This window comes from Tamandua tetradactyla, chromosome 5, assembly GCF_023851605.1.
Source record: "Tamandua tetradactyla isolate mTamTet1 chromosome 5, mTamTet1.pri, whole genome shotgun sequence".
NCBI classification, from domain to species: Eukaryota; Metazoa; Chordata; class Mammalia; order Pilosa; family Myrmecophagidae; genus Tamandua; species Tamandua tetradactyla.
The window spans coordinates 103,780,533-103,794,137 of NC_135331.1; the positions used below are offsets into that span (position 1 = coordinate 103,780,533).

General features: G+C 39.8%; 1 protein-coding gene across 2 annotated transcripts in view; it reads right to left on the bottom strand.

Moving 5' to 3' along the window:
* Positions 1-12,824, bottom strand: part of CLIC5 (chloride intracellular channel 5) — a 182,731-nt gene extending 169,907 nt beyond the window's left edge. Inside the window, exon 1 of one of the 2 annotated variants that reach the window (XM_077161967.1) lies at positions 11,880-12,547. In XM_077161967.1, coding sequence (XP_077018082.1) covers positions 11,880-12,425 — 546 coding nt within the window. In that variant the 5' untranslated portion in view covers positions 12,426-12,547. Of the gene's footprint in view, positions 1-11,879 lie in introns of both variants that reach the window. The other variant, XM_077161968.1, reaches the window with a different exon arrangement.
* Positions 12,825-13,605: the final 781 nt, after the last annotated feature.

Sequence of the window (13,605 nt, forward strand, 5' to 3'; positions counted from 1 at the left end):
TAAGTCTCATCTCTTTCAATTGTTTCTTTTTACAGGTGAGAAATGTAAGGCCCAGAGATGCAGATGACTTGCAAAAGTCACTCAGTTAATGCGGAATTAAGGTAGAGAGCTAGCTCCTATGTCTTCCTTCAGAGACAATTTGAATAAAGCAGATACCCTAGCACAGAGTCCGTTCAAAGTGAACATTCAGTAAAGAATTATTTCTTCCTCTTTTTTTTTCACTAGATTGGGTAGCCTCTCAACCAGGATTCACTGTCCACCCAATCCCAAAGTCAACTATAAATGGACCTTTGCTTGAATATTGACCAAATCTCCCAGAATACACTAATACACTTTTTCTTCAAAAGAGAACTGAACTACCCTTCCCATTTTATTTATTGTGACCATTTATCCCAGTTTATTATTGAGTCCCTACTATGGGCCAGGCTCCATGCTGACTATGAGGATTCACAGGTGAATAAGACAGGGATGGAGAACATTTTCTCCACACAGCTTCCCCTAGGGAGGGGTTGGGAGAGACATGCACTTAACCAGATAACAATAATATTAGGTGTTAAGTGCCAAGTTGAAGGTAAGCACTGAGGAAGCATCACTTGGAATGGCCTGAAGGTTCAGAGATGATTTCCCAGAGAAAATGAGGTATAAAGATGGGGAGGAACTGGTCAGATGGAGGAGAGAAGAAGGTGCTGCAGGCAGAGGATCAGCATAGGCAAAGCCCGATGAAGCAGAACAGCAACTGATTTGTGGGGAGCCACAAGCATCTCAGTATTTCTGAGGTGTGAAGGGCCAGGCAGGACATAGTTGAGGATGGGACTAAAAAGGCTGTTAGTTTTCTAGGGATAGAACCCCAAAAGGCCTTGCCTATAAGGCTAAAGTAATCCTGCTGGCAATAGACAGATTTTAAAACAGGGAAGTTAAGTATCCAGTTTGCAATTTTTTTCCAAGGGATGATGGTCTTTACTCCATTAGGTGGAGTACAGGCTTCTCAGGATGACTATTTGGACAGATTATTTTGATCAACATTTACAGAGACCTTATGACAAGCCCAGCACCACAAAGACTACTGAGCTACAGAGAAAAGCAAGGTGTGATCCCAACCCTCAAGGAGCTGACAGCCTGATGAGTTATGCTTTAAAGAGGAGAGTCCAGGAAATGGTCCCTCATCTATTAGTCTAATACTGCCTCACCCCTACTGGCGACCTCAATCCAGTCAGTTGCTATTCTCTCCCTCAGTCTTGATGTGCCACACTTTCTCCTGGGCACTGCGTTTAGTTTGGCTTCTGTGTATATTGACAAAAGAGTGTTTGGTAAATTATACTGATGTGAAAAAACACAAAGATGAGCCTAGGAACGGGATTCATTGAATTAGCTATGGCAATATTGGTTCTGCAGGCTGTTTCTTGCAGTGTTTAATTCAACCACCATGTCAACAACTGCTGTGTGAATCCTCAGGTCCTTTGACCTGAACATCCCTTCAGAGTTCAATAAATCAAACTAAACACTCAGAACATTGGCTTTCTGCCCAACTTCAGGATGATGCTACGGATGTACAGGACAGTCTCAAGAATGTCTGAGGACCAGTACAGGACAGTCTCATGAATGTCTGAGGACCAAAGAGGTGAAGGTACAAATAGTCCACTGAATTCTTACTAACCACCTTGCATTTTGGGTGAAAAATGGACCCCAGAAATAGTTGCCCATATCCAGGGGTTTCCATGCTTCAATTCAGCTCACTTCTCCTGTAGTGGGCTTGGAGGACCACCCTTATACCTGCTGCAGACAAGTCAGCCTAGCTTTCCTCCTCCCCATTGACTTGAGGCTCCTTGGGTAAGACTTATTCTCTCCTTCCATCCCTCCTTTATTCAACTGTTGTCTTCTATGTATGCCATGGGCCAAATACAGGAAAATGGGTAAAATGTAGACCATCCTTCAAGAGCTCAGAGAGAGAGAGAGAGAGACATAAACAGGTAATTATGATATTAAGGTAAAAACAATGGCACAGTGGAGCACTATGGAGAACCAGTCCAGTCCTGCCTATAAGGATCTGAGAAAGTTTCCTTAAAGAGATAACTTCTTAAAAGGACAGTAGGTTATCTTGAAAGGGACAGCATGAGCAAAGTACAAGTCAGGGCATGGAAGTACAGGCAAGTTAATGTTTTCTAAGGTAAAGTATGAGTGGGAAGTGGCAGATGATGAAGTCTTGGCTAAATGTCTGTGAATTATGAAGTCCTTTATATGCATTCTCCCAGTTCTGCCCTTTCTCTGGGGGCCAATGGTGCCATTGCCCTGTTAGAAGCTGGTGAATGGCATGTTCTGATGGGCACTTTATGTGAACTATTCTGAAGGCTAGATGGGTCTAGATCTGAAGGCTGGATGGGGGTTTATTGAGAGGAAGATGAGCCTGGAGGCTGAAAGATCAGTTGAATGGCTGTGGCCAAGATGACAGTGACCGGTGGTGGCTGAGATGTAGAGAAAATTTTAGGAGGTGAAATTGGTTGGACTGCTGGGAAAGTAAAGGAGAAGCAGAAAGCTGAATTACTCAAGTTTTAGTTTGTGCAATTGGTGACACCGCCCACCAAGATGAGGGGATTAGTTGTAGATGAATTGAAAATGAGTCCTCTGTTCCTTGGGAAAAAATGTCCATGTGGATCTATGTCAGGGCCATTTATTTCAGAGTTTACATCACCTTCATTTTCAGAGCTGAATAATCCCTTCAAAATGATTTAGGTAATACTTTTTAATTACTCTATCACAAGGGCCTCTTCTCACAGTTTCTTCAGATGTTGAAAGGCTTAGAGCAAGCAGATGAGTCCACAGGAAATAAAAGAAGCTAGGTCATTTCATTGCCTATTCTACCTCCTCTCACAAGGACATGTGAGTACTCTGGCAGGGAAGATAAAATACATCACAGGGATTCTTAATGTTTCTGAGGGTTCATGGACCTTCTGAGAAGCATTACCCACACACAAGAAAAATTGCATAGAGTTTTATAATGTCTCAGAACCTACTAAAGCATACTCATGAACATCTGGCACCCTAGGCCAGAAATGCCAACATGAAGGAAAGTGTACTTGATTGAGAACTCAAAGTCCCAGCTAGCTGCCAATGTGGAGGCAGCCTGGGCAAGTAGATTGACTCCTCTGTTTTTCAAAGTTCTTGTCACAGAGCTAAGGCAACATGACCTCTTTGATGTCTGTCATTAATTCACAAAGCAAATCAGGTCATGTGGACATCGGTAAATGAGTTTGAATAAAATTGGACCTTGATTATGTTCCTAGCACCCTAATTAAGAAGAAATTATGGCAGGAATAGAAATCTTCACTCAAACCTGCTCATTGTTCCATTTTTAAAAAATGCTTTATTGGTTCCATGAAAGAACAATTGGGCACATGGGACAAGCTCAGACTTGTATATTCTCGTTTCCAAGGACATAAGTTTGAAGTATCTTTATTACTGACATTAGAGCTGGCTGTTCTTAGAGGATGGAGGAACAATAAAACCCTTTCAGGGCTCCAGGTACTTCCAGATATTTAAACGTGCAACTTTGAGTGGCCCAGCTCCGCTAAGCCAGACCCATACAAACACATTTTTTTGCCAGAAACTGTACTAAAACAACAACAATCAAAACTTCGTGCTACAAAGTTATAATCAGAGGTTTTTAATACAAATATAGGGGGCTTAGAGATACATAGAAACTAGAGATGGGTGAATGGTTAGCTAATGAGGTTGAACTCTAATGTAAGGGAATGGATAGAAGTGAAGATCATTCTCTAGTGGGTCTATAAGTAATATTACCATACTGAAGATGAACAAGATTGAAAAGAGTTGTATAGATCTACATGTCCCATTGATGAACAATAGAAATATGAATTAGTTCTTGCAAGAATTACTTCAAAGATATGATTTGTGTACAATGAGTGTTCAAGTCCAGGATACAGGGGGAAAACTGCTATTGCATGCTATGAGCTGTGTTCAAAAGGAATACAACAGCACTACCACAGCAACAGCAGAGGTAAATAACAGGGGTGGGGGAGGGAAGAGAGTTAAGAGGAAGTTTAGATTTCCTATTTAGCGAGGGTGTGTTTATTGGTTTTCTTTCTCCTGGGAACAATGAAATCATCTAAAATTGAGAATGTTGATGGACTGTGAACTTTGGGCAATATACATGATGCCTGATGAAAGCAGGTGGCTAAAGGATGCACTGACAGAGAAGTAGATTGGTGAACGATGGTGTATACTTATGAACAGAAGTTGTGTTCCTACAAAAGGAACAAAGTTGTGAGGCATGCAACGAAGTGACTGAACATATGGGATATCTGGTGAGGCAAAATAAGCCAGGAACAAAAGAAAACAACGGCATGATCACCTTTAGAAAATGCTTGTAAGAAAACAGGAGCCTAGATTGTAAGCTTTTAGAGCAGACACATTAAGTCCAGAGTGGGGATTAATATTTCTGGATTTTGAGAAGCTGATATATATATATATATATATAACTTGATATTTAGGGATAAGAAGGAAGCCAATCATTTGGGGTTAAAGTAATTCAGAACACAGGGGTAAGGAAGACAGTGTCTATATTTTAAACCACACATACTCTTTGAGACCAAAGGAAGAAAGTTTTATTCGATCTGGAACTGAAATTTTCTGTAGCACATAATCTAACTCAACCTATCTGTACAGCTCATTTGAACAATTGAAACAGGGAGCTCAGACTAAGAAAGAGGTCCTTTAATCCTGTTTAGATTATTGTAATGCCTGGATACATCCTAGAGTATATTAAGCAAATAATCAAAAAGTATTGGCAAAGTCCCTTGAGGGATGGGAGAAAGAATATGAAACTATTAATATAATACCATCAGGAAATCCCCTAATACTGTGTCAAACTTTAGGGACACCCAAATTAATAAGCCATGCCCTCAATCATGAGGCTTACTATTGTGAAGTTTACATAGGTAGGGGAGAAGCTTATACTACCTATAGGCATGCCTCAGAGTTACTTCTGAAGAACCTCTATTGTTGTGCAGATGTGGCCTCACTCTCTCTAAACTCAACTCTGAAAGTGAAATCATTGCCCTCCCCCTTACGTGGGACATGACATCCAGAGGTGAAAGTCTCCCTGGCAGCATGGGAGATGACTCCTAGGGATGAATCTAGCTCTGGCACCGTCGTGTCAACAATTCCATCCTGACCAAAAGGGGGAAAAGAAGTGTAACTAATAAAGTATCAGTGGCAGAGAGAGTTCAATTAGAATTGAGAAGCTACTCTGGAGGTTGCTTTGACACAAGCTTCAGTTAGACGTTGCTACCTATCATAACTTGCCAAACACCAACCAGGATCATTCCAGCCAATCCTAAAGAACACCTAGGGCAATATATAAGATTTCACAAGGGTTCCATACACTAGAGTAACTTTCCAGAAACCTACAACCTCCAGATGGGTCCCTGATCCAGATAAGTCCTGAAACCTAGAGGGCCCAGCCTCTTCAGATATCAGATAGTTCCATCTTCCTAACCCATATTAGAGAAAAACCCTTCCAATATGAACAATTTAGAATTGCCATAACCCAGACACCCCTAAAGAAAGGGATGGAAGGATTAAAGGTGATGGTGGAGTTATACAATAAGATAGGATTTAACAAATGAAAATGATTGCTGAACCATTAAATTGATACCTCTTTCAGTTACCAGTATCCTACAGCAGCTAGAAGTGAAAACCTAAAATTGTGGAATTGTAACCAATATCAAATTCTGAAATATGTTCTATAACTATTTGTGCTATGCCTTGAAATTTATTGCTTTTTTGCATATATGCTATTTTTCACAAAAAAAACGGGGGGGGAGTCTACTGTGAGGATAAAAAAATATTTAAGCCTTCTAGCCTCCTATATTCTGGAGCAACTAGAAGGAAAAAACCCTGAGAGGATCAAGAGGATCATACGGTAGCCCATGACAAACTCTGGGATCTGTTCTGTAACTACTTGTTGAAAAGTACTTTGAAAACTATTGCTTTTTTATTACTTTGCTTTGTATATGTGTTATACCATAAAATAAAAAAGTTAAAAACAAAAACAAAAACAAATAACTTTGTACTGCATCCATACAGGCCCCCCCAAATATGAAGTAACTAGATAAGACATACAGGTAAGATATAAAGCAGCATCACATTTGGCTAGCTTTCCCACAAAAATCTGTCTATATGAAGCCAAGGGTATAAATATTCAGGCATATCCAGATGGTGAGTTAAATGAATAAATAATTATAAAATATATGTAGTTTTATTATATACAATATACTTAACACCTACAGGCTTGGACTAATCAAAATAAGCTTGGTAGATTTCTGTTTAGTCCTGCTCTACCCAGTAGGAAATACTTTTTAATTTGCTCATCAATAACACTAAACATTGCTTTGCTCATGTCATCTTTCTCAAAAACATTCTATTACTCTCAGTTGCCTTCAGGATAAAGTTCGAACCCCTAGTTTGCCATGCCAGGCTGCACTCCTAGTTCTCCAACATCACTATCTACTCTGCCCTTACAGGGAGCTTCTCTCTATTCCAGCCAAACAGATCCAGTCCTATAGCTCATAAATGCATATTCACTCCACTCTTGCTCAGGTTCAATCCACTGCCTAGAATTCCTTTCTTCCCAGCTCAGCAGCTGTGCTGCTTCTCAACATCCAAATCCAGCTGCATTTCCACAGGAGGAAGGGTAGAAAGGAGTTACTAGTCTAACCCCACCACCACCGCATCCCCCTATATTCTGATCAGCAGCCACATCTCTGACAGTTACTATGTTCTCCCCTGGGTGTTATTTCTCTTCCTTATTCTTCAGTGGGCTTCAGAATTCCCTTGGAGGACCTGTTAAAACACAGAATGCTGGGCCCCACTCCCGGAGTTTCTGCTCCAGTAGGTCTGTGGTGGAGCCTGAGAATTTGCATTTCTACCTGCTGCCACTGGTTGCTGCACACTTTTAAAACCACTGAGCCAAACAGAGAGTCACTACTTAGGAGCAAAGAATATAGACTAAGACTGAGTCTGAAGAACATTAATCTGAGCTAGTATGTTGCTTGACTTCAGGGGGACATCATCTGCATTTTCTAAATTTGTTCAGTACATATACTGTGCAGCCTTACATGCGGACCCTATGAATGTTCTAATCAGAGACATGCTCTGCAGATTTTAGTTTTATATGGACTCCATCTGCAGACATGTACCAAGGGGCAGGCTTCATGGGAGCTGAGGGTAGGAGTGTAGGTTTCATGTTGACCATTCCCAACTATACCCAGATCTAAAGTTTAATGTAATTGTTTAGCTGTCTCCCAAAGTTGGCAATATGTGTGCTATGTGTACAAACACTGATAAAGAGCTGGGGCCATCCACACTGGGATCAAAGACTGTAAAAGCAGGAAGGAATTTCATTTAAGAAATTAGAAACTTGGGTCCAGGGATGTTTCACAGCAAATTATTGACAAAGCTGGTGTTAAAATTCCCTGACCAATGTTCCTTCAACAATGTTATACTGCTCATGTGAGAATCAGCCAATGGAATATTTACTGACTGTCTACTAACCACAAGGCACTGTGCTTAAAATAAGTTATTATTTTATTGATTTTTTTTTTTATGTGGGCAGGCACCAGGAATCGAACCGGGGTCCTCGGGCATGGCAGGCAAGCATTCTTACCTGCTGAGCCACCATGGCCCACCCTATTTTATTGATGTTTCATATTCATCACAATAAATACTAAGTTAGGCTAACTCATTGAGCATTTACTATATATCAGATACCACACTGGCAATTTCTATGCATCAACATATGTAATCTTCACAACAATCCTCTGAAGAAGATATCAGATATAATGATATCTGATAATTATATCATTATATCAATGAGAAAATTGAGGCTGAGAGAAACTAAGTAATTTAGCAGTAATTAAATTGCTAATCCAGGCTTTAAACCCATGCAACCTGATTTCAAAACCTGCACCAATTATATGCAGGACAAATGTGTTCATTTGTACTATTTTCCTTTCCAATAAGCATCATCAGCAGAATAAATAATTTTGCATTAAACAAAATGCAAGAATGCTTCTCTTTCTCTTTCCCTTCCTCTCTCTCTCGCTCTCTCCTCTTCCTCCTCCTTTTCTTCTGTCTCTCATATGTCCACATACAGACCCAATTAGGAAAATGCCTATATATTCCTCAGTTTCAGCAGGAAGCAGCAAGATAAGGAGACAATCCTATACTGCAAATTCTGAACCTACGACTCCTATTAGGGCCTTATGACATGGACTGCACTTCTCAGCAGAGATCTGTTTTCCACTGGATCCTAGCCAATGACTAAGAAGCAATAATTTCTTTTCTCTTATTATCTTTAAGAATGATGTTCATCTGTCTTCTCCACAGGCCAGGCTGACTTAAGACATGTCACATTCATCTCTTACCCAGTACCTGTCACATAATGTGTATGTTATAAATGTTCGATGAAAGAAAGGAAAGAAGGAAGGAAGAGAGAGAGAGAGAGGAAGCACGTTTTCTCAATCACATGTTCTCCAAGAAGGCATCCATATCTGAAATGGAATTTTCATCTCCATTCACTCAGTATCTCAGGCCAAATTCCTAGACTCAATCAGGATTTTTCCTTTCTTTATGCTCCACATCAAATTTATCAGCAAATTCTTTGGGCTGTCTCTTCAAACACTTTCACCCCTATTTCTCACCTCCACTGCTGCTACAGTAGGCCAATTCACCCTGCTTCTACCCTTGTCCCACTAAAGTCTATTCTCAAATAGTCATTCTAGATCCTTTTGAAGCCCTCCAACAACTCTGCACGTCCCTTGGCAAAGTGAAAGTTCTTCCAATGGCCCATAAGGCCGAGCATGACCTGTGCCACTCTCACCTCTCTGGTCTCATCTCCTACCACCCCTCCCCTTGCTTATGCCACTCTAGTCACACTGCCTCCTTGCTCCCACAGTCACTGTCACTCTGTCTCATGGTGGTAGACTGAATAGTGGCCTCCATAGATGTGCACATCCTAATCCTTGGAAATTATTAATGCTACCTTGTATGACAAAAAGAACTTTGCGGATATGATTAAATTAAAGATCTTAGATGGAGAGATTATTCTGGATTATTTTAGTGGACCTGATGTAATCACAAGCATTCCTATAAGAGGGATATAGGAGGCATCAGAGTCAGAAGAAGGCAATTGGCAATGGAAGCAGGGGGAAGGAAAGGTATGTGACCCAGAGCTATAAGCCAAGGAATGGGGACAATCTCTAGAAGCTGGGAAAGGCAAGAAAACAGATTCTACCATAAAGCCTCCAGAAGGAACTAGTCCTACCAACACCTTGATTTTAGCTTCCTAGAACTCATTTCAAACTTCTGACACTAAGAACTATAAGAAAATAAATATGTGCTGTTCTAAGTCACTATGTTTGTGGTAATCTGTTACAGCAGTATGAGGAAACTCACACACTAATTATCCTGTTTTATGTTTTTTTATAGTGCAATCATATTTTATACTTATTTATTTGCCTGTTATGTAAGTCTCCAATTAGCATGCAAAAGTCCATCAGAGCCATTGTTTCCTTCATTATAAACTTGGTGACTGGCACAAAGTATGTAGGCTCTTAAGGACTATCTGTTAAATGAATAAATAGATATGTTTTAATTAATTAATTAATTGGCTATCACCCAGGAATGGCTGAGTCTCAATAAAATGCTGGTTCAACATAGAGTTGCAAACCCACATGGCATTTTCACAAACTTGGCAAGAACAGTTAGAAACATACAAATGAGTAGAGATGTAGATGCAAGCCAGGAGAAGAAAACCCAGGACGGTGTGGCCATAAGCTCTCCTAGGACAATGATGAGCTGAAAAGCCTGATCAAGCCCCATTCAGAGCAATGGGTTTAGCACCTCCTCTGTGGAGCTGGGAGGAGGGAGAGCCTGGCCAAATCAGGCGCAGACTCTCCATTCTTGCTTTAAGCAGAGCAGCCCCCATTTTACCCATTTTGATAGATCATACATGCGTTCAACATTGAATAACAAACTGCAGCAGGGATGTTTCAGAGAGTTGGAGGCAGGGATTATAATCCCACTCTTTTTACTGAGTGCTGCTGATTATCATTAAAAAGGAATCTGCAAATAGTAGCTGAGGTCAAAGTTATACCCCATGGCTCTTGGTTAACATGATTATATTTAAAAGAATGTAAAGCTTAAAGTATGGATTAAATCTGATATTTGCTTTAGAGGAATGCAGAGTCTAAATAATTTAGGAAACACATGTTACTATTAAACAATTTTGCCTGTTGCTGGTACTAGCTGGAAATGCCAACTTTTTGTACCACCTTTGTTTTGTTCAACACCAGTGATAGGCTCATTTCTGGCAAGATCAGCACTTCACCAAATTTACAAATTACATCTCAATGTACAATAATGATGGTGATGATGATAATGACAATGGTGATTGACACACCTTGCCTGTTTCATGAAGTTGCATGGATGCTGCCGTCTTCAGAAAAATTACACCTAGTTCTCATAAAAAAAAAAAAATTGTTGCAGAGTAACATAATTATATCAACAGTGATATGGGTATGGGGGATGGAAGGTTGCTTGACTGCACCTGTCAAATGTCCCATCCCCTGTGGAAACTTTCCTGACTCCTTCATCCACATTTCAGCACTCCCTCCCTTTCATTCCCACATCACTCTGCTCATTCCTCATTTCAACTCTGTACACTATATCATAATTAGCTGTGTGCAAGTCTGTCTCTTCTATCATATTATCATTTCCTTGAAAAAGAGAATCAAATTTTACATATTATTATTTTCTCCAAATGTTTCAGGCAAAGTTTGTCAACAGCAAAAGCATAAGCCAAGCCTATATTAGGTGCTTCTCTCAAGAACCTTATAGTAGAATAGAGGAGACATGATGTACACACAAAACAATTACAGAAAAGTACAAAGTAGGAAAAATAATGTATTAAATTACTAAATAGAGTGTATTTCATTAGAAGTTTACTGGAAGCCAGGAAGGGGAAAAATGAATGTATTCTGGGATTTTGTAGGTCCATGGAGTAATCATTTTTATTAGCAATAAATAGCAGTATTTACCAATGTAATGTCTTCACGTAAAGAATATCGTTATATGAATATTGTATGTGTTGAGGGGGATGTTGCAGGAAACATTTCTGTCATTTTTACTAAGAAAGCTGATTTGTTTGGCTCTGAAATGCCTTTTACATTTTGATAATATTCACAACCATAATCCCTATTGCAATATCAGTCTAATACAAAGATCACAAAAGTCCTTTGTTTAACTATCACAGGCATTAAACACTGGTAATTACTTTTCTTACTACTACTGAAATCATTTTACTCCATCAGATATTTTAGTTATATTGGTACCAAAAGGGCAAGCTCAGTGACAAAGGCAACATTATCGGCCACGTATCTGAAGTGTCTGTGACCTTAGAAACCTAAGAAGGAAACTCCAGAACTTGATTGCAGTTTTTATTTTCTCTCACAAGTGTCGGTTTCATTTTTAAAACTTGTGTTGATAAAGGAAACTTAACCAGATAGAAAAATGTACTTAATGTCTGTCATAAGGGTAAGGATTTGAGCAGCAATTTCTGTTCATTCCTAAGTTAACTCTTAAAAGTTGCTTTGCCCATGGCATTTAAACATCAATGATTAAATACACACTTTAAATGCACTTCCAGTCTTTGTAATTTTGAGAAGTCCTGGGTGAATAACCTATATAATCGGCCCTACTCTGAATATTATAATATTATAAATTTCCCTGGTCACTCAGAGCAAAGTAAAACACTCATTGTGCTATCTACATGTGCAAGTGGGCCCCTGAGAGGCAGCCCTTACCTTCACAAAGAGGTTAATCTCAGGGTTCATGGAAGATGATTCATTTTCTTTCAGATCATCAGCTCTAGAACAGATGGTTGAAGAACCCATGGTGATGGAGAAGGTCTTGCTATGCTGGATGGTGACACTTGAAGGAGAAGGCAGATCTTCATTCGTTGTGCTCCCATTTTCCTGGGGCTCCTCCGGCTGGGGCTCTTGGGCCTGGGTTGGTGAATGTGAGTCTTCCATTAAGATGCCTCTGTCCTCCTGGGGCTCACCTGGTTGAGAATCCTGAGCTTCAGGCAGCACCCTATCAGGGAGGAGATAGTCTCCTGCATCTGGTGGGGAGGAGATCAAGCTGTCCTCCTCTCTCCCAGTGAAAGAGGATGGCACAGAGTCATATTCAACAGCTTCCAGTGTTGTGGCATATAAATTGTTTTCTGGCCTCAAGTCGTCATGGATATCATCATACAGGGGGTCTTCATTTTCTCCTGGCTGAACTGGAACCTCATACATACTCTCTTTTTGAACTGTGTCATAGATGTTACTATTGTCTTCATCATTCATGTTTACTGATTTGATAGATCCTTTTGCAGACAAACTGAAGATTTGAAATGAGTAAACGGAGTAAGGATACCGCACAGCCTTTCAGATGAATCAACAGGCTTTTGAAATGCTGCAACTAGCAACGACTATCAATGACAGTTTCTAACAATCATTTACTGGAGACTTTAATCAGCATACCACAAGTCCATTGGACAAAAGATAAAGCTTACACACTCAGTTAACTCCTTCACTCCTAAGGATGTTCTCTGGGGTTTTGGGATTGCCTGTAACTCCCAAAATTCTTTGGACAAACCAGGGGTTGAATTATCTCCTCAGTACATATTGAAATTCTGGATATTTGGCCATTTGCTTCTAAAAGAGCTCTCTCTTTAATTACCTCCAAATGTCAACAACACTCAAGAAATCTCTGCAATTCAGGGGAGAACTATAATTCTTCACAATGTTAACACATCTGTTTACACCTAAATTCATTACATAAAACATTTCTTTGAGTATTGATACCCTATGATAAATGAGTTTTACGTGCTCCAATTAGGAAATAAATTACATTTACCTTTCTTCTCTGAGAACACCACTAGTGATTAAATAACAGAAGGAAAAAAAGATAAAAGTCCTGGTCTACAGACACATTTGTACAGACCACCTTTTGGTGGGACTCAAATTTTAAGGGACTCAAAAATTTATGGCATTGAGTTTTATTTTTCTTTCTTAAATCTGTGTGATCATGACAGTCAACAAACATCACTAAGATGCTATTATGTACAGAATACTGAATTGGGCACTGAATATACAAGAGTCAGAAGGTACAGTCTCTGTCCTCAAGGGCCTTTAAATACAGTGAGAAAGTCAAGATGAGAAACTAAAACCCTAAAGGAGACAGAAAAAACTATTTAAGGTATTCTTGGTGCAATTGGTTCAGTTCTGGAATAAGCAGCAAAAAACTGAGTGCACTTTTGCCCTGTTGATGTTATCAACAAATGCTGCAGATATCTGTTCTTTGTTTTTGAATCTAGTATCCTGTTCTGCTAATTCCTGCCTCCCCTCCCCATCCCATGTCTTACAATGCCTACAAGCCTACATAATCTACAACCCTTTCCCTAGACCTGTTTTTCTCCCTCTTGTTTACCCTGCTCTAGACAATCTGGCCTCATTGTTGCGCCTGGAACACTCCAAAATGCCC